The sequence below is a fragment of the Ahaetulla prasina genome, chromosome 1 (assembly GCF_028640845.1).
Source record: "Ahaetulla prasina isolate Xishuangbanna chromosome 1, ASM2864084v1, whole genome shotgun sequence".
In the NCBI taxonomy this organism is placed as follows: Eukaryota; Metazoa; Chordata; class Lepidosauria; order Squamata; family Colubridae; genus Ahaetulla; species Ahaetulla prasina.
In genome coordinates, this window is record NC_080539.1 from 112,790,353 (window position 1) to 112,810,252 (window position 19,900).

Consider the following 19,900-nt stretch of genomic DNA (forward strand, 5'->3'; position numbering starts at 1 on the left):
TCCACTTTAAATGGCCTATCATTTCCTGGTCAATTATACATTTTAAATTTAATTATAAATCCTCTGGACATATTAGTTTCAAAGCGCAAAAAGCTTTCTTGTCACTTTCAGTAAGGTTCAAGAACTTTCTTGAAATTACTTACAGTGACCTTGTACTGCTAACAAATGAAACTTTGAGAAAGTATTCGTGTAACACTAAAATAAGATTTAGCATTAAAATAAAATCTAAGAATCACATGTTTCTCTCCTCTACCCATGCAGCTAAAAGAATAACTCTTTGCCTTTCTTGGAGATCTTCTTATTCAGCAAGAGACTAGTTTATTTCAAATATTGATTAGCTAGACAAAAAGTTTAGTACAATAATTTCATTGATTCATCACATGTCAATTGATGTTTTATTTCCTTGCCTTTATGTTTCAAGTATAGAAACATGTTTTTGTATTATATGTTTTATTTTTAGCTGTCCTCCATTTTATTTCATAGTGGAAGTAAATAAAATAAAATAAATCAGAAAAAGAATTTGGGGGGGGGGGTGTCTTCATTTGGTTGGTTTGAATGTTTGCTGAGAATGAAACTAAACTCAAGAGCTCTTCTATTAGCTACATGAAAAGAAAGCACAGGAATAGTAAAGTTTGGTACGATAGGGTAGGGTAGGGTATAGTGCAGTATAATATATTGATTAGTCAATTGCCCATAGCCATCAACCACAATAAGACACAGTTAAATGAGATAAGGCAAGATACAATGAAATGTGATAAAATGGCCTATGACGTGGATAAAATATATTAAAATACAGTCAATAAAATTAAAATAAAAAATAAGGTGAAATAATATAAGGTAAAATAAATGCAGATATATAAAACGACTCTTAAAGTTCAAAAACAGTTAAGCAGTGTATGCTTAAGTGATTTCATCATCTTTGTATGCAACTCCAATGTGTTCTATAACCATGTTCTTTGTTGGACAGCTCTTGACTATAAATATAATAGTTTGTACATGTAATAATGACTGCATATATGTTTGTGCCCTGAAGGAAATAAGATAATCTTTAACAAAAGTCATAGTGTACGGGTCAGTCAAATAATGTATGTAAGTACAGGGCCCTTGCTGCAATTGAATAGAACATGTGCAATAACTTCTATTCCAACACTCCACAAACACATGTTCTCTCAAGACATGGCACTTGAGAGAGTCGTCCATATTTGACCATAGTATACAGATGCTCAAATCTTGCTCTACTAAGGGCTGTGCTTAGAAAGCACAGGAAAAAGACAAGAGGCAGCCAAGGTTTCTCTTAGGCTCATTCCACATTTATGCATTAGATCTTTATATTCATAAGCAGCATCTTGTTTTTGCTTCCAGAATGCTTTTATGGACAATAATCTTATCTATTTCAATCACTGAGCCAGGAAGATACTTTCTAATTTTTGTGTTTATCAGATCATAATCTATTATAGCTTTAAATATGCTTTATTTATAATCATAGATGAGGCTCTGTATATAATCATACACGCGGCTGAATGCATTTTTATGTAAATGTATTATATAGATATATTTAGGTTTTTAAAAAGTCTATTCGTTTTGTTTTGAAATAGGTTATGAACATTCGAAAAGTGTTAAATAGATTAGATAAACCAGAAGGACTTTATCCTAATTATTTAAACCCCAACAGTGGTCAATGGGGCCAGCGTAAGTACTTCTGTTTAATATAGTATGCATAAAAGAAAAATATGTTTCCTAAATTAGTTGAATTATGCAGTCAGTTTGGGTATTTCTCCTTCAACAATTGCCGCAAAGCTTAGTATTTGGTTTTCTGAACATTTGAAGGTATTTATTTTATGTACATAATATTGAGTATTGTAGCATCTTAAGTTATTAATTTTCGTATGCTAAATGTGGTAGAAAACGTGCCCAATTAAGCCAACTGGAGAAAATTCCAAATTATTGCTTATTTCATTAAGCTAGTAAATTGCAATGAATCATTGATGTATTACACCCTGAAGATCTAAGAGCAAAGGCTACAGAATTACATCAGTTTTGTATAAAATGTTGATCAACAATAGCTTGGGCATGCATATACATTAATAAGAGACCTCGGTTGGGAAAGAATTATTGTGTAACTCATAAGGATACAAAGTAACAGAAAAGAAGAGACAGGTACTGTATTCTTCATGGTATGGAAACTTCTTTGAAAGGAAATATAATTTGTTTCTCAAGTTGTACCAATTTTCTTTTATTCTAACAGGTTGTATGGTACTTTATTGCAGGAAGACATTTAAGGAAACATAGCAGTATGCTTTCTTGGAGGTGTGAACTTTATAACTAGTTAGTCAGTAACAGGCACAGATTGGAACAGAAGTAAAAAATCCCATTCTTAAAAAAAATATACGTAACAGATACAAGAAAGGAGATATACTATGGCATTAGTGCAGTGTCGGTGAACCTATGGCATGCATGCTGGAAGCAGCACGCGAAACCATCCCGCGACAAATGTGCAGCCTCGCCAGCTCCTCTACACATTCCTGTGCTCAAACGCACGCCGGTCAGCTGACCGGTGCACGTTTGAGCACAGGAACACAAAGAGGAGCCAGCGACACTGCACATTCATTGCGGGATGGTTTTGCGTACACTTCCGGCACACAGGCCGGCACACAAGAATGCCATAGGTTCACCAACATTGCATTAGTGTGATAATACTATGTTAGTATATACTATTTTAGTATGATATGCTTAGTGATTCACAAAATTAAACTCAAGTTCTTATTGAAACTCTCTACACTAAAGCAGTTTTCCTTTTTATTTATTTTTATTTATGCAAGTCATATGACTGCGCATCACAACTAATGACTCTGGACAATAAATACAAATAAAATAAAGACAATTATAAACTTTACAAAAGTTAAAATGCGCAGCAACCAAGTACATCAACCCCAAACACTTGGATAACCAAGAAGTCTGTCCGTTCACACTCTTAAGGCCCCAGACCCAGCAGAGAATCAGGTTTTCAGGGCTTTATGAAAGGCCAGCGAGGTCGGGACCATCCTGATCTCTAGACAGAGAATGTTCCACAAGCAGAAAAGACATGTATTCTTTGGCTAGCAGGATCTGAAGCATGGCCATTCTGTCTGACTGGATGAGCCCTCAGGTAGCCCAGTTCTAGGTCAGGAAGGAATTTAAAGATGACAACCAGCACCTTGAATTGTACCCAGAAGCACAGTGACAACCAATGCAGCTCATGGAATAATTGTGTTATACCCACAAAATAACTAGCCTCATTTACTAGCCATGTTGCTGCATTTTGCATCAGCTTTGATAGAACATTTTGAGAATTATTAAAATCTCCAAGACATCATGGCAACTTATAAATATTGAATTGGGAGAGAAGAACATACTTAATGAGGCATTTAGGAGAATGTGATTGTGAAACAAGCAAGCTATATCTTTGAGTCTCTCCTCTGGTTTTATTGTTATTTTTTCTGTCCTTTGAACTAGCCTTTTTTTAACTTTAGAAGTAAATTGAAAGTGATTTGCAGTACCACAGGTCAATTAGATTTGTTTCAAGCAACAATGGCTATAATAACAGGACTTATTATTGATGAGTCCCTGTGTGTGCTATTTAATTTGCAAATGTCAGGATTTTCAGAGGTAATTCATTTAGGAAAATGTAAAGGTCATTTATATGGTGCTATTCAGAGATCACCTCCCTCCTCCCAATGCATTTTTTATCATGTGTTTGTTTGTTGGAGCTCTCATTTTTCTGTTAATTGAATTCATGAAATGTTCTTTACAATAGAGAAGCCACTCTTCATACTTCTATCTTCTTATCACATAAGGTTTCTTTGGGAAGGGAAAGCAAAAGTAGTGTTTTTAAAAACAAAATGCCAAGTCACAGGCTGATAGTCAAGAAAACTTTCTTTAAAGAGGAAACCTTTAATAAGGAAAAAAAATCTGTGCATGTCTGGTTTTTTAACCTTTTTTTAGAGGACAACCTACCCGTCTTCATTTTTAATGGCCATAATTTGACAGCTTTTAATATAAATTGCTCTTTCTCCCCCCTCCTCAAATAGCATGCATATAATTTTTTTTAATTTAAAGCTATATTCAGTTGGCAAAAAAAATATTTCAAATCCAGTTTTGAATTATGCCATTTTTAGTAATGCTAAAGTAAGTGTTTGAGTTCTCCAGAATTCTTAAGTCAAATTGTTATAAAAAGCTTTATTATTCACAAGTAGAAAATGAATGGATCCAAACAAAATAGGTTTGTTGGGGATTAAGAGTTGCTTGTTTCAAAAGGGGGGGGGAATTGAGCCACATATTTAAACCCTTGTTATGCCTACAGAGCATCATATTTTTAAATAGTGTAGTCTAATGGGATAGGTATATCAAAGAAGATATAGCTTGAATAAAGTACCATGCTGAAAGTAGATTAGTGTGGCTTTTCTGTAGTATTAAATTTTTGTCTTTGGGATTATGTGTACATAACATCACCAGATTGCTCTTTTTTCCCCCAGATCATGTCTCCGTTGGAGGACTTGGGGATAGTTTTTATGAATATTTGCTGAAAGCATGGTTGATGTCTGATAAGTCAGATGAAGAAGCCAAGCAAATGTATTATAACGCTGTTCAGGTAAATATTATACAGAACTTGGGATATTATTATATGTAACCATGAAAGCAAATATTATTATAGGGGTTTTTTTTTAAAAAAAATTTGACTATATATATTCCTTTTATAAATATTTTAAAATAACTTTACTTAAAAATTTAGTAATCTTTTCTGTAAATGACATTATAGAGAAACACCTTTTTAAATACCAAGCAAATTAAAACAATTTTATTTTTATAGTGAAGATAGTTGCATGTTGTTGGAAGATATTTAGGTTTGCTTCATATTTTTAAATAAATCAATTTAATCAGTTGGGCTGTTGCTTATTAAACAGTTGGATCAAATCACCTAAAGCCAGTCTCCAAAGGAATATTGCATTGATAAAGCAGTTCTGACCAACCTTCCCTTTACTGTGGCAGCTACTCCATTAAATGTAGTGCTTTTGAGGTTTCTCATGCTTTAGAAATGGGGAAGGGGAGGTGTTGAGAATAGGGTTTCCTGATCACCCATTATTCAATGAAAATGAATTAGGATATATATATATATTTGCCCCAATGTGCCAATAGTTTACATTTACCACACATTTCCTTTTATTTGCCATTCTATTTGCAAATTCTTTTGTTACAAGACTAACTTGATTTAACTGGGTCAGTTAACCACTCATCATTCTGAACTCCAAATCCTTTTTTTAAGAAGTTCCTTGTTCAACTAATAAGATCAAACACTTCCTTGGAAACTTCAACAAAACCCACTGATTCTGTTTGCTTTTCTTAAGTAAATCTATAATTGCAAAATCCATAAGATCATCTGTTTTCCTATCCCACATCTAAATCTACTCAGAAATCTTTACTTAAGGGCTCTGTCATACATTTTGGGCTGGGTTGGATGAGCAAGGTTTTTAAAGTTCAAATTCCCTTGACTGGGTTCACATATCACAGTACACCATGTTATTTTAGCCATGTTCCTTGAATGAATTATAATTGCTAAATTCAAACATTACGCCAAACAGGCCACATTATGGCTTACTATAATGTATGATTTAACTATTGTCTACCAAATCATCCCTGTCTAAACACTTGTTAATGCATATAAAGTTAATTCAACGATTTTTGAGACACTGATTCCCTTTGTCCAAGTTGTATTAATTCTTCTGCAACAACAAATGCATTCTGTGTTCGTTAATCATGTTTTTCCATACTTTGGCTGGAGATAAACTGAGCAGTCTATAACAAAATGGGCAATCTCTCAACACATTTTAACAGTGTTATGTTCAGTACTTTTAAGTATGTGAAAAATATTTAGATACCTATATTATTGTAATTATTTATTGTAGATTAATAACAGTTTTTTTTAACAATTCTAGTCCATAGAAACCCATCTAATAAGGAAATCCAGCAATGGTTTAATGTACATTGCTGAATGGAAAGGTGGCCTTCTTGAACACAAAATGGGTCATCTCACTTGTTTTGCTGGAGGGATGTTTGTTCTGGGTGCAGATGGAGCACCAGCTGATCAAACTGGACATCACATTGAACTTGGAGCTGAAATTGCCCGTACATGTCATGAATCTTATGATCGTACAGGTAATTATAAATTGTTGAGTGCTCTTGTTCTGACTCTAAAATGTTGCTTATTCCTGTACTTGAATGCAGGGCAATGTATTTGGGGCTTTTTCTAATCAAACTGATATCAATTGTGTAAGATTGATGTAGTTCAATGTATTACATGTAGTTCCTACCTGTACATATTATAGAGTTAGAAATGTCCTTAGACAGTTTTCCATCTGTAACATAGTTTATGTTTGTAGGGGAAGTAGTTGGATTGCTTATAACAGAAATGAAAATATACGGTCCTACAGATTTGCTGAGTTACGGCTCCAGTAATCCCAGCTAGCATGAGCAATGTTGAGAGAGCTTTAATTGGATAACATCTACCGTATTTCCCCTATCTTATTTTTTTTTTGAACCCTGAAATAAGCTCTTGGCCTTATTGCCATGCGCTCAAAAGCCCAGTTGGGCTTATTATCAGGGGATGTCTTATTTTGTGGGAAACAGGGTAGACATCCAAATGTTACCCTCTCTTGCCTCTAACAGTGTTTGCCTTTGGCATTAACAATCTGATGTATAGATTAGTATTAAAAATCTTCCAGGATCCTGCCTAGAAATACTTCGTTAATATATTCAGAAACAAGAGTAACACTATGTAGCAGGGAAATGGAATAATTTTCTTAAATAGCTAATCCTATACATTTAAACTTAAGGGGAGACACTCCACAGACTATAACACATCTGGAATCTTGGTAGGTCAGAGTAAGTGAATTGCTTTTCCCATTCTGATTGTTTTTCTTTTTAAATTCTTCTTCCCATGGGATTTAATGTGGAAGAAAATATCAGACTAAGAATTTGGGGGCCTATCACTAGACATCTGGCAATTTAGATATCAGTCCATAGAACTTAATGAAGGTGAACCCAACTGCTTTATTGTATATATATATTGTCACAAAGCTGTTCTCCATCAATGGTGCAACATACCCATATCTTCCTAAACTTTTCCAGCCAGAATTTTAAGTAATAATAGCAAACTTAGTAATAGCTTCAACATACTGATTGCATAAATTAATTTCAGACATAAAGGAAAAGATATCAAGTTTTCTCACTCATTCTGAAATGCTAAAAAGTTTGCAATATGAAACCTAAGTTTGCCACTTTTGAAACATATCAGATGTTAGGCAATTTCACAAGCATCAATAAAATAAACACATCTCCAAGTCCATGTGCTTGAACATGCAAACGTTCATGACAATAGGCATGATGATATATTTCAACTCCACATATTTAAACATTTTGGTTTGTTTAATTTGGGGGTCTGCAGATGCCACGCTGGGTTGTTATGAATTCTGTGTTCTGTAGCTCTGGCCCTACAGCTGTCACATACTTTCTTTTTTTTAATTAAATAATGCAATGTATTCCCCAGAACTTTTTGTTATGTTTTTATATCTGAGTTTAATTTTGTAAAGCTTAAAAGAAATTCATTCAACAAAATATGTTTGAATACAATAAAACAATGTTTAGGAACATTTCATGACTTTAGACACTCTTTAGATACAATTTTGTGAAGTTTTCCAGCTAAACGTTTTGCTGGATAAAACCCTACTAGAAAAAGTATTCAGGATCACTTCAAACATTGTTTCTTCTTATATTTGGATATTTCTCAGCTATTAAGTGCACAAACATCACACAGTTTCCTATCATGTTGATGCAAGAATCACATTAAAGCTACTGTATAATGTAACACTTAACAGGGTTCTTCCTCTTCAAACTAAGTAGAACAGTTCTATCCACTTTTCATCATTTTTCTGCCTGCTGTGAGCCTTCAGATTCCAACACTGTTGAGTGGCTAACAAATGTTTACCAACCTCCTTGTACAGCAGGAGAATCCTATAATTTGGAGTTCAAAATTATAACATGTTCTATAGTAATAAAGTAATTCACATATATTAAGATCATGGTTCTTTACTAACATTTTGGAAAGGGCTTCATTCCAGCACTGATAAAGCTGAATACTTTAATATTGTGTGTAGGCATGAAATTGGGGCCAGAAGCTTTTCGATTTGATGGTGGAGTTGAGGCAATTGCTACCAGACAGAATGAAAAATATTACATCTTGCGACCTGAAGTTATAGAAACTTATATGTATATGTGGCGATTCACTCATGACCCCAAGTACCGGCAGTGGGGTTGGGAAGCTGTAGAGGTGAGACATTTAAATTATTTCTTTGAGTATCTTATAATTTATGTTTGCCATTTAAAAGAATTATTTGAATTTAGTGTATGCAGCAATATACTGTTTAAATGGATAGGAAATATAATTGGTAGGCTGTGATTTATCTCGGGCGAATAAAGTCATTTGAGAGATTTCAACCATTTCCATTTTTTTATATCTATTTAAGAAAAAAGAACGAAAATGATACTTAAATTATTATATTTAAAACATAATTATCCATAACTAATAAAATTTTCATTTTTAATTTCATTTTTTCTCTTTAAAATCCAATAAATGCAAAGAAACAAGTTAGGAAAAGCAACATTTGATTAATACATGGTTTTCCCCCTAGTATTTGTAATCACCAGACACTTCAATACTCCAAAAGTTTCAACTATTATTGCTATAAGATGTCTAGACATGATGATCAAGACAACTTTGAGTACAAACAGAATCCTTTATATCTAGCAGAATTAAAATATCAAATGAATCTTCACCCTTTTCTAACATCAGAAACCTTTTTCATGTTGAAGTATAACCAGGATTTAAAGCTTCACAATTCCCCAGAGGGATTATTGTCATTTTCTTGATCAGCATCAGTGTGGGGTTTGTGGCTATAATTTCTTTTTCCAGTTGTTGCAATGAAGTCTGCTATGAAAAAACAGCTCCTCTTAGCCATATGTCAGTTTGCTCATCCCAATCCCAGTTAGAATTGTACCCATTATTATCTTAATTATTTACGTATCTTTATATTTTCACTTAAATTAATGCTACAGCTCGTTCTACTAAAATGTATGCTTGGTCAAAAGTGGAATAAAATTACCAATTTAAAAAGATAAAACAGATATGAGAATAAACATTTATCGTAGTGTCTAAATAGTACAGTATAAAATCTGCATAAATTAAGATCTGTAGGGCAAAAGGTACTTGATGGAAACAATGTGGGTAAACCACATTATTATTATTATTATTGTTATTAGTTGTTGTTGTTTATTCAAACAAATCAAGTTTCTGAATTAGAAAAAAGGCCAGCCCTTTGTTGCAAAAAAAATAATGCAAGTTGTAGTAAGAGTCTTACATTAATTTGACTCCAAATTTCAGTTCAGCATGACTGAGGTGTTTTATGCAGAATATACTATTGTTCTGATAATTGCTTTAAATTTAAAATTATGAAGCGGTATTATAGTGCAAAATGCCCTACGATGTTTTGTTTTGGGAAAGATACTTATAAAATACCCTATGTTTCTTTTTTTAAATTCAGGCATTGGAAAAATATTGCAGAGTAGATGGTGGCTATTCTGGCCTTAGGGATGTTTACAGCAGTCGTAAAAGCCATGATGATGTGCAACAGAGTTTCTTCCTTTCAGAAACGCTCAAGTAAGCAATTGAACAGATTTTTAAATGAGTTATGAATTAATATTTTGCTGGATTGGAGCAATAAGTAGGTGAAACTAGCCCTATGCAAAGCAAACATACATTTGCTTTAACAAAGTAAGGTGGGTTGAAGCAGGAATCTGATTTACTTCAAAGCAGCAGAGGTCAGCTGAATCTCCTTGATGAAACATGTTAGATTATCTTGAATCACTGGACAGCCAGTGCTGTGGCAGAAAGCTTCTGCCAGCCTTCTTGCCTAGCACTACCTGAATTGCTTCTAGGCTAGGTGGCTTTGGATTATCTGTGGTGTTTTTTGAAGCTACCCAGCTTAGAAAATATTTGACCTGAAGACCTCTTTGAAGCTCTGCATACAGTAGATTTATCGGAAACTATCTCCAGAAACAAAAAGAATATTGAAGAGTTGGAGATGGGAACTGGGGAATCGGGAGAAACAGACATCAAATCCTAAACTAAGAGAAAGAAGCAGGACAGCAGATTAGTCCTGTGGAAGCAAGAAAATGTCTTAAGCACTATTACATATGTCTCATCTGAGCAGACGTCAGATGTTGGTGTAATTGAGAAGAAATGAGATCTGCCTTTTCAGCCACGAATGTTTTAATAACTTTCAAAAGCTTCTCTTTTTTTAATTGTAGTACTGTCCCTTGGGGAAAAAATTGGAAAATGTAAAGTTTTTAAGAACATATAAATAATCCTTGATTTATGACTAGATTTATGACAAAATTACAACAACCTTGGAAAGAATGCTTTACAACCCATAAAGCACTTCCAGCTACATAAAATGTTGCACACATACTCTGCAGTTGGATGACTAGGTTTCAAATACTTGGCTCCCATTTAAAACTGCTTACAGCATCTGCAGTCACATGTTTACATAGGAATTTTTTTTTCTATGTTCTGGTACTTTTTGCCAGTTTCCAGCAAAAAACACCCATTCAGGAGAATGGACTCAGACTTACAGTCTGTGTTTTGCTTAATGACCATGTGATTCAGACATATGACTGCATGAGTCACTTAACAACCGCCTTAAAAAACAAATTTAAAATTAGGTCCTATCACATGGGTGCCTCGAGTTACAACTGTTCCGAATTATGACTGAAATTCTGATGCTAATTGCAATAATAAGTCGAAGACTATGTTACTGGACAGATTCAATATATAAGAATACAATTTATGAAATGTAACTAGATTGTTTTTAAGTGTTTTAAGTGTTTTTAAGCTGATATATTTCTAGTGTAATTTTGGATACTTCTGAATGAAATACTAAGCAAATTCTTAATATAATAAATTTTCAGCATAAACAAAATAAATATGCTACATGTACTTGTATTTCTAGTTTTATAATGTATTAATAATGCATTTTTGTTGTTCTTTAGGTATTTATATTTATTATTCTCTGAAGATGATATTCTTCCATTTGAACATTGGGTCTTTAATACAGAGGCACATCCTCTCCCAATTATTAAAAGAGGAAAAGAGGAAGAAGAAAGCAAATAAAGCTGTTCTGAATTGTATTTGGGCATATTATATGGCTGTTAATGTTCTAGCTGGCATTTTTTAGTTTTAAACCAGGTTCTGTTTCATGTTTTGTTTCTTTCTTGTTTTGTTTGTTTGTTTTGTTTTTGCAGTCTGCTATCAACCTGGCAATTTTTCTCAAGGAACCTAATAATATTAATTTTAATTATTAATATTTATGTTTTCCCAGAACGTATATGTTATCTCTAGTTTTTGTTGACTATCAGTATAATGAGTACTTGGTCAAACAGAATACAGAATTCATCGTGTAACTTAGTTTTTACTTTATGTTTAGACTGCAAAATTGTTTTCTCCTCTGTGAGGAGATGTCTGCTTTAAGCTGTAATACTTTGCTGTGTTGCAAAAAGCCATAAAGAATTAAGTACGAAGAGCTTTTTTCTTTTTAAATCTGCTCCAGTGGGATTTGTCTGATCAGTAGAGACAAATCTAACTGTGACAGTCTCTTCTTATGCGGGTCTATCATTAATTGGTAATCAGAATACTTAGAAAGATGTACTATTCATATAAACCAGATATAGTTTTATCTTATCTGTATATACCATTACATTGAACTGTGGCTTATCTTAGAAGCCTGGATTATGAAATCTTTTTCACATATTTACATATCAAGCCTAACCACAGTTAACTTTGGTGCCCATCTATTTCTTTGTCTCTGAGTTTGTTTCATAAACAACTGTGAAATTGGGTTGACATTTGGACATGGCTTCACAGATACCCTTTGAGGCTGCACAGTTCTCAAAGCCTGTCTTGGTGAAAATAGAGCTTCAGCAGTATTTTCACCGAAAGGAAAAATCTGTTTCCTGTAAAACTTTAGTTGTTATGCAAGATGAACTAATCTAATGTGTGATATCCTTTTTGTGCTTTGAAATTTATCCTATTTAGAGATTGGTTAGTTCAATTCTATAAGTCTGTTGTTGCTATTTCCAACATTCCATTAGCTTTTTCTTCCACTTGACAGATATTGGGCACAATGACGTGGAAAGAGGAGGGATAATATACCTCAGAGGTACCATGTTTTAGAAGTTCACACTGTGGCTCTAATTCTCTTTTGAAAGAATTGACCACGGTACTTTAATGCTTTACTGCAGGGGGCAGGGGAACCTAAACTGTTCCCTAGTTTATCAAAGTGATAATGTTGACTGATTATTATTTTTTTTAGTTTTGTTATGGAATGGTTCTTTTTCCTGTTTACATTTGGGATTGCTGCTGTAAATATTATAGTTTTAATAAGCAACATTTAACAATGCGAGTAGGAATGAATTTTATATGATATGTTTAACAGCCTTCATGTAACAAAGCAAAATGTTGTTGAAAAGAAAGCTGGGGATTGATGTACAATAGAAAGGAACCTATTGTGGTAGCCTTTCTTCATTATGTAGCTTTTAAAACTGAATTTTGGCTATCCTCTAGTCCTAAAAGTTTCACTGCAGTCCTAAAATTGCATTTACTATACAGTGATAACATCCTCCTACCTGGACACTGAAATCAGTTTACACCATTACTGCAAGTATGTTTATGCTATTAAATTTAGCTATCTACATAAGAGGACTAATTATAAAAATTGCATAAACTTACTCCCTGATCCACAGACAACCTGATGATACATAATGTTGCGAGTGTCTGCATTGATGTGAGGCTTTTTAAAACTTGCTACACCTCAGTGCAAATGGTTTCCTCTGCACTATGGCTTAGTGATGCTACAGTGCTGCTGCAACATCACAACTCTATTTGTGAACCCTGTGGATGATCATATTGTGCTGGGTTTTAGGTCTGGCCATAATGATAGTAGTCTGAATAGGGAGAACCTAGTAGTTTGAATAGGGAGAACCACAAGCAATAATTCCCTTTCATGCTCCTACCATCCTAATTTTACCTGAATCTTTTTTTCTGGTTCTCTGGGCCAGTTTGCATATTAAGTTTCACACACCCTCTAAGACTTAAAAACTATTCTGAAAATCAAACATGGTAACTGAAAAACAAGCAAGTAAAATTATTGAAGGAACAAGAACATTCACGTATATTTGGAACAGGACTGTTGCAGCTAGCAAATCATTATTATATTAAGACATTTTTGTACAAATGATGTCATTTCTTGATTATATAGAACTCTACTAACATGCATATAATTTTGAGTATCAAATTGAAAAAAATGCTTCTCATTTGTTGGGCTCTTGTATTTTCTGTTTGGTTCTTTACATCCTGAAATATTAAGTTTTAAGTTTAAGTTACATTAAGTTTTTCAAATGCTAATTTACAGAACAGCAAATACAATTTCTATCATGGAACATTGAGGGAAATTAATTTCTACTTTATTTCTATATTTAATGCCAATAGGTATGACTTGGGAGAAAAACATTAAAAATTATATTAACCAGTTTTTACATAGGGACAGTTGATTTTCTTGCCATAATAATGGAATAAGTAGTAAAGTTTCTTTTGGGTTACATTAAGTATTATATTACAGATAAAATATAAAATTAATTACCAAATAACATTAACCTCTTTTATCAGCAAAGAAAGATTGCTTTTGTAGCTGTTCAGCATGTTAACTAGTAAGACATATATGCAGTATATAATTACATAGAGTGAGAATCAAACTATATACTGCCATACAGGATTTATTATTAATATTATTCATCCTGTTACAAATCTACTGGGATTGATTGACCAAAATACTTTTAAAGTCAATGCACTTTCTGAACGTACCATAAGTGTAATAGGGCAGCAATCATTTGTGTAGCTAATAATGTGCAATATTATCGGTTCAAAGCCATCACATTATTTTTTTAAAAAAATTATGTAGCAGTTTTAATGTAAAAAAGTACAGTTCATTTCCACTTCTTAACCTTTATTGTTCCAATTAAAGTGCCATTTTTACACTCTTTGGGAGTCACCATTGATGGTAAAAGTCTGTTACAGCCTCTAATCTTGAAATCCTTTCCCAAAACACACTAAGTTATTATTCCTCCTTATGACGCTGTGCACTGCCATGACTTGCCTTGCATCATCCAACAGATGATAGTTAAATTCTTAGTCCTGTCCAAGACCTTTTGAAGAATGCATTTTGTTAAAACTTTTTAATTTCCTAAGAGTGAACTCAAAGAACTAAAAGTGGTTACCTGGTATGACTATCTCTAATGCAGTACTTCATGTTTATTGTTTTTGTCATTTGTTCTCCAAGACTCTACTGTTTGGTAGGACCATCAGTAGTCCTTTATTGTACCAGCCCACTATTTATCTTCCACATACAGTATATCATGGACATATCATGAATCATTTCCTCACTGTTACATTGACATGAAGATATATGGAATAGCAAATAATTTCTTCCCCTTTTTAAGGCTTTGCTTTAAAAGGGTGTGCTTTTTTGTTCTTTTGTTTTGGGGTTTGTTTGTTTTTTATTTAATATAATAAGTGTTTCAGGACGTATATCATTGGACTCAAATATCCTTCCCAGAAATGCTGATAGGCAGTCAGCAATCCAGTTCCAATACTATACCAGCTTGTTCCCAAAAATGTGCCAGTCTTAAAAAAAAAAAAATACAAGGGAATTATTTCACTTATTCTTTCTAATCATTATATTTAGTTTGTGAAGCGGATATTGGCTCATATGTGGCATTTCCCCTCCTCTCTTTTCACTGCCAGTCCTCCAGTGTATACTGCATCAAGGTGCCATTTGGGGTAAATTGGATTCAGACCTGCTCACATGTAACCTTAAGCTATAACAGTCTAATTTCAAGTTCGCATATTATGTGAACTTAACCATTGTGATTTATTTAATAAATCATAGGCCTGTGATCCATGGCTTAATTTAATGTCTGTGAAGTTAGTATTTTCCTGTAGTCATCTTTGTCTGCTTCTATAAATTGAATGAAAAATGAACATTTAAAAAATTATACCTACCCCCCTTTCCATCCTTTAGAGGCAATTAATTGCGCATAATATCCTCAAACGCAGTGACTCAAAGTATTTTTATCAATTTCATATTTCTTTTTAAAGGAAGTTGTAATTTTCTCATGGGGGTTATTATTTAAAAGAGCACAATGTTTCTATAGTTCTATAACTTAGAGGTAATCAGGTTGTATGTACAAGCTGCACTAATGTATCTTTTTTGTAAAGTGATGTAAGTAGACAAGAAGATTGTATATCCCTTAGAATTACTATGTATTAAAGAAACATTGTTTTATATCTTTAAAGTGGCAAAGTCGAGTTTTACAAAAAACTGCCAAAGTATAAAGTTTCAGATTGATTGCCATTTTAAAAGTTATTGCTAAAACCCTGAAATTATTTGCAATGATGTGAATAGCTTCAGATTATCTTTTTTAGAATTTACTAACAACGTCACACAAGTAACTTTGGGATTCCCTTTTATCCTTCCAGAAATGACGAATTAATGCTGATCACTGTGTATATAGTTTAACAATAAAGTAACTCTATTTTTTTTAAGTGTCTTTTCCAGATTAGACAGTGTCTAAATTTCCATTGCTTTTTAGCAGAAAAGCTAAATCAACCACATTGATCTGCACAATGTGGCTGTTCAAATACTTAATTTACAAAACCCTGGAAATTCTTAATTTAAGTGCCATGCGTGTTGTTTGACAGCTTTATAATCCCAAATGACACTTTGTTGGTAAAATGAACTGATCATGCAGTCATTTTGTTACAATGTTTTTGTTTGTGCATATTCCACTTAGTCTTTTTCCACCTTTATAGAAATATCTGGTTACAAGAGATCAAAATGCTTAATTTTTAAGAACTATATTTGTAAAAAAACAACAATTGTGAATAAAGTCTTTTAATAAATGCTTTCGTTTGGCAAAGTGTGTTCATGTGTGTATGGTTATTGAAGAGGCACAAATAATCTGCAATAAATGGAGATCTGGACTGATTACATGAAGATAATGTGTCTGGGGTAAAAGACCTATTTTGGCACTAGATAAGGCTCAAGTGAATTTAAGAGAGGTTGGACTTATTTATTTATTTATTTATTTATTTTATTAGATTTTTATACCGCCCTTCTCCCGAAGGACTCAGAGCGGTGTACAGCCAAAAGATAAAAAACCGAATATATATACAATTAAAACAAAGAATTTAAAACAGAACATATTACAAAAATGGCCGACATTAAAAAGTCCACTTTGAGCACATCAAATTAGTGGAAGAGTGAGCTGTGCCAAACATAATTTACTTTCTCTCCTCTCCACATTAGGCCTCTGCTTTCAGGAGAAGTGGAAAAAATTGTTCCTTCTTCAGTACAGAAACAAAATTAATCATTGGTTTTTGTAGGAGACAGAAAGCTATCTTAACCTCTAGTAGGGAAAGAGGTGAGCTTGATGAAGCAATGCATGTGCAACTTAGAAATTCACTCAATACTGACATTCTTGAAAATCAGAAAGGTTCTTCCATATATTTCTTCCCAATAATCAGATTGTAGAAACACTAATTAAGTTTTAATTAACTTCTTTATGTTTTAACTGAATGTGTAACTGTAAGTCACCCAGAGTTACTCTATGGTAAGATGGGTGACCAATAATTTTTTACCTAAAATATCTTAAGAGGGGTTAGAGTTAATCCTATTGTGTAGAATGAAGACAACTGAGCAGTACTACAGAAAGATGGAGTTAGATTGATCTGATAATAGCATTTTAAGATAAAACAAACTGGAACGACCAGGATATTTAATAAAAAGTGGAAATAACAACCCCTGGTGTGCTCCTGTGTAGAAGGGACAATAGAGCATAACATGTTATATTGGTTCAATAATTTTCCCATTGCATGGGCACAATCTTTTTCTGAGAGGATTTTTTATTTTTTACTTTTTTTGTATCTTTCTTTGGCAATAGCTGTTGGAAGGGCATTGAATCTGGCTAAAGAAAGGGCGCTTCTGAATTTTGGGATCATTATGCAACTGAGCTATCTGGCTGGTTGAAGAGAATGTGCAGAGTGGCTTAAGAAGATATTTCTGGGAAGACTAAGAAGTCAAATTGCAGTTCTAAATCAGTGCCACACTGTCTGAATTTAGTTAGAGCATGTTTGTAGCCCATCAAGGTGATGGTGTTTTTTTGTTTTGTTTTTTTGCATTTATATCCTGCCCTTCTCTGAAGACTCAGGGCGGCTTACACTATGTTAGCAATAGTCTTCATCCTATTTATATATTTATATACAAAGTCAACTTATTGCCCCCAACAATCTGGGTCCTCATTTTACCTACCTTATAAAGGATGGAAGGCTGAGTCAACCTTGGGCCTGATGGGACTAGAACCTGCAGTAATTGCAGGCAGCTGTGTTAATAACAGACTGTCTTACCAGTCTGCGCCACAGAGGCTATGGTTGCTATAAATAGCCATAGAGTTGCCGTTTAAACTGTATTGCCTGACTCCAGGAGCACTAGAAGCTGTCAGTCATCATTAGAAAGCTCAGTCCAACTGGAAAGAAAAGGATGTTAAACCAGTGGGAGAAGATGTGAATCCAGGCAGGCGTTTCAATTTTGAGAAGGCCAACTTCACAGCACAGGGCTGTGCTCAAAATACAGGGATGTGGTTGAAAGCTAGTTCTCAGAAATTTGGTCTGAAGTCTTTCCAAGAGAAGGAATGACCTGTAGGGACCCAACTGAGCTTCAAAAAGGAACTGGACTCAAGTCTTACCTGAGAAGACTTTAATTGCTGCAGGTATATGCTGAGCTCCTTTGGAGTTGTAAAAGGATTGTAAGGACTACACGTTGCATTTAGAGTGAGGCAGTCAACATATTTGTGTTTACCTGTAGCTTGGAAGACAATCCCCAGATATTTGAAGGTCTTGACTCATCAGCAAGTCTTATGCTGAAAAGTATATTGCCTAAGATCTTAAGCAGAGACTACAGTAGGAATTTTTGGTAAGAAATGGACAATGTCACACTACCTTTACAGGTCATGAACTCATGGATGGAGCTGAGTAGTAGCCTATCTAAGTAGATAAAAATCAATCACAGAAAGTTTATATCTTCATTATAAATGATGAATACAATACTTTAATATTAAAATCCTTAGGAAAAGTAGAGTTTTGTTTCTAGCATGTTGGAACCCTGATTTTTTTAACATAGTGTTTAGTGGAACTTAAAATAAGAAAGGTTGTGAACCTCAAATATATAGCAACTTTCACAACTTTCCTGCCCCTCTTGCAGATGGGTTAATAGAAGTCAGGAATGTGCAATTTCTCCCCCGTTAATGGTGAAGCTTGGCCTATGGCATACAGGGAAGCTGTAAATAGAGCCAGGGAGGGGGGAAAATCAAAACTCAACGTTGTCTCATTTCATTTAAATGAAATGTAATTGCAATTAAACACAGTTACCGTATATACTCGAATATAAGCCGATCCGAGTATAAGCCGAGGTCCCCAATTTTACCCCAAAAAACTGGGGTAAACTGGGGACTCGAGTATAAGCCGAGGGAGGGAAATGAGGCAGCTACCGGTCAGGGAAAGCCTCCCTCCCTCAGCCGAGAAGGCTGGCGGCTCCCCCGCCCCGCCCTCTCACTGCACCGGCAGGGCTTCCCCGCACTAATGCAAAAGCCCGCCAAGTTTGCACCATCCGGTATAATGTGAAAAAAAGAAGAAAAAAAAAAAACTTGAGTATAAGCCGTATATACTCGAGTATAAGCCGAGGGGACGTTTTTCAGCACAAAAAACGTGCTGAAAAACTCGGCTTATACTCGAGTATATACGGTAATATGACTAGTTATACATATTTAATAATTCTCCCCTGCTATTCAATTAAAAAAATTGTAATGTGAGGGTAGGGGCAATATGTGGCCTTGCAGCCTTACATTTTGCATTTCTGTGTTAAATGATATCAGCCAATAGATCTACCTTCCAAAGAAGCTGAAAAAAAGGATATATCATTAACATAATTAGTAGTAAAATGAAACAATTAAAATCTGCCTGTTTGATAAATGCAGCAGCAAATATTCCAGCCAACTGCTCTCCCATATCACTGAGTAAAGTCATAAGCTAGGTTACTAATTAACATAAATCAGTCAACATTTTCTCTGACCCATAAAATCATTACAAATATGAGATTGGTATTTACAAGCCTGCTAGCTATTTCAACAGGCTTGCTTCAGTTGAGAACTGCTTATTAGATTCAAAAGCAATAAGATTAACTTCAAATAAAAAGAGCCCTTTACAAACTGTGATGCAGATATAAATATTCAAGGCTTGTTCAGGACCCATGGAATTGGTTGGATGCAGGGGACATAGTGGCCTAGCGGTTAAGACGCTGGGCTTGTGTTCCCATTAATGCCTGGTTCCTGCTAAACTAGTTGTTTGAAAACGTGCAAATTGCAAGTAGATAATTTTCACTTCAGTGGGAAGGTAACAGTGTTCTGTGAATCTTGATGTATAGTCATGACCACAGAAGCATCTTCAGACAATGCTGGTTCCCTTGGCTAGGAAATGGAGATAAGCAGCATCCCCTAGAGACAGACATGCTTGGACAGGGGAAACTTTTTTTCATCTCTTTTTATATGGATGAAAATGGATCTCCACATAAAGCATCAATCATTGCAAATAAGAGGTCTATACATGTGTATGCTATCATAAAACTCCTTTACAGATTTTTTTCAAAACATA

At 34.2% G+C, this 19,900-nt stretch overlaps 1 protein-coding gene across 2 annotated transcripts in view; it reads left to right on the forward strand.

Moving 5' to 3' along the window:
* MAN1A1 (mannosidase alpha class 1A member 1) overlaps positions 1 to 16,116 on the forward strand; it is a 78,162-nt gene extending 62,046 nt beyond the window's left edge. For both annotated transcript variants that reach the window (XM_058172941.1, XM_058172930.1), the window contains 6 exons: positions 1,596 to 1,689; positions 4,512 to 4,627; positions 5,970 to 6,189; positions 8,187 to 8,359; positions 9,630 to 9,745; positions 11,137 to 16,116. In XM_058172941.1, coding sequence (XP_058028924.1) covers positions 1,596 to 1,689; positions 4,512 to 4,627; positions 5,970 to 6,189; positions 8,187 to 8,359; positions 9,630 to 9,745; positions 11,137 to 11,257 — 840 coding nt within the window. In that variant the 3' untranslated portion in view covers positions 11,258 to 16,116. The remainder of the gene's footprint in view (positions 1 to 1,595; positions 1,690 to 4,511; positions 4,628 to 5,969; positions 6,190 to 8,186; positions 8,360 to 9,629; positions 9,746 to 11,136) is intronic.
* The last annotated feature ends 3,784 nt before the right edge of the window (positions 16,117 to 19,900 follow it).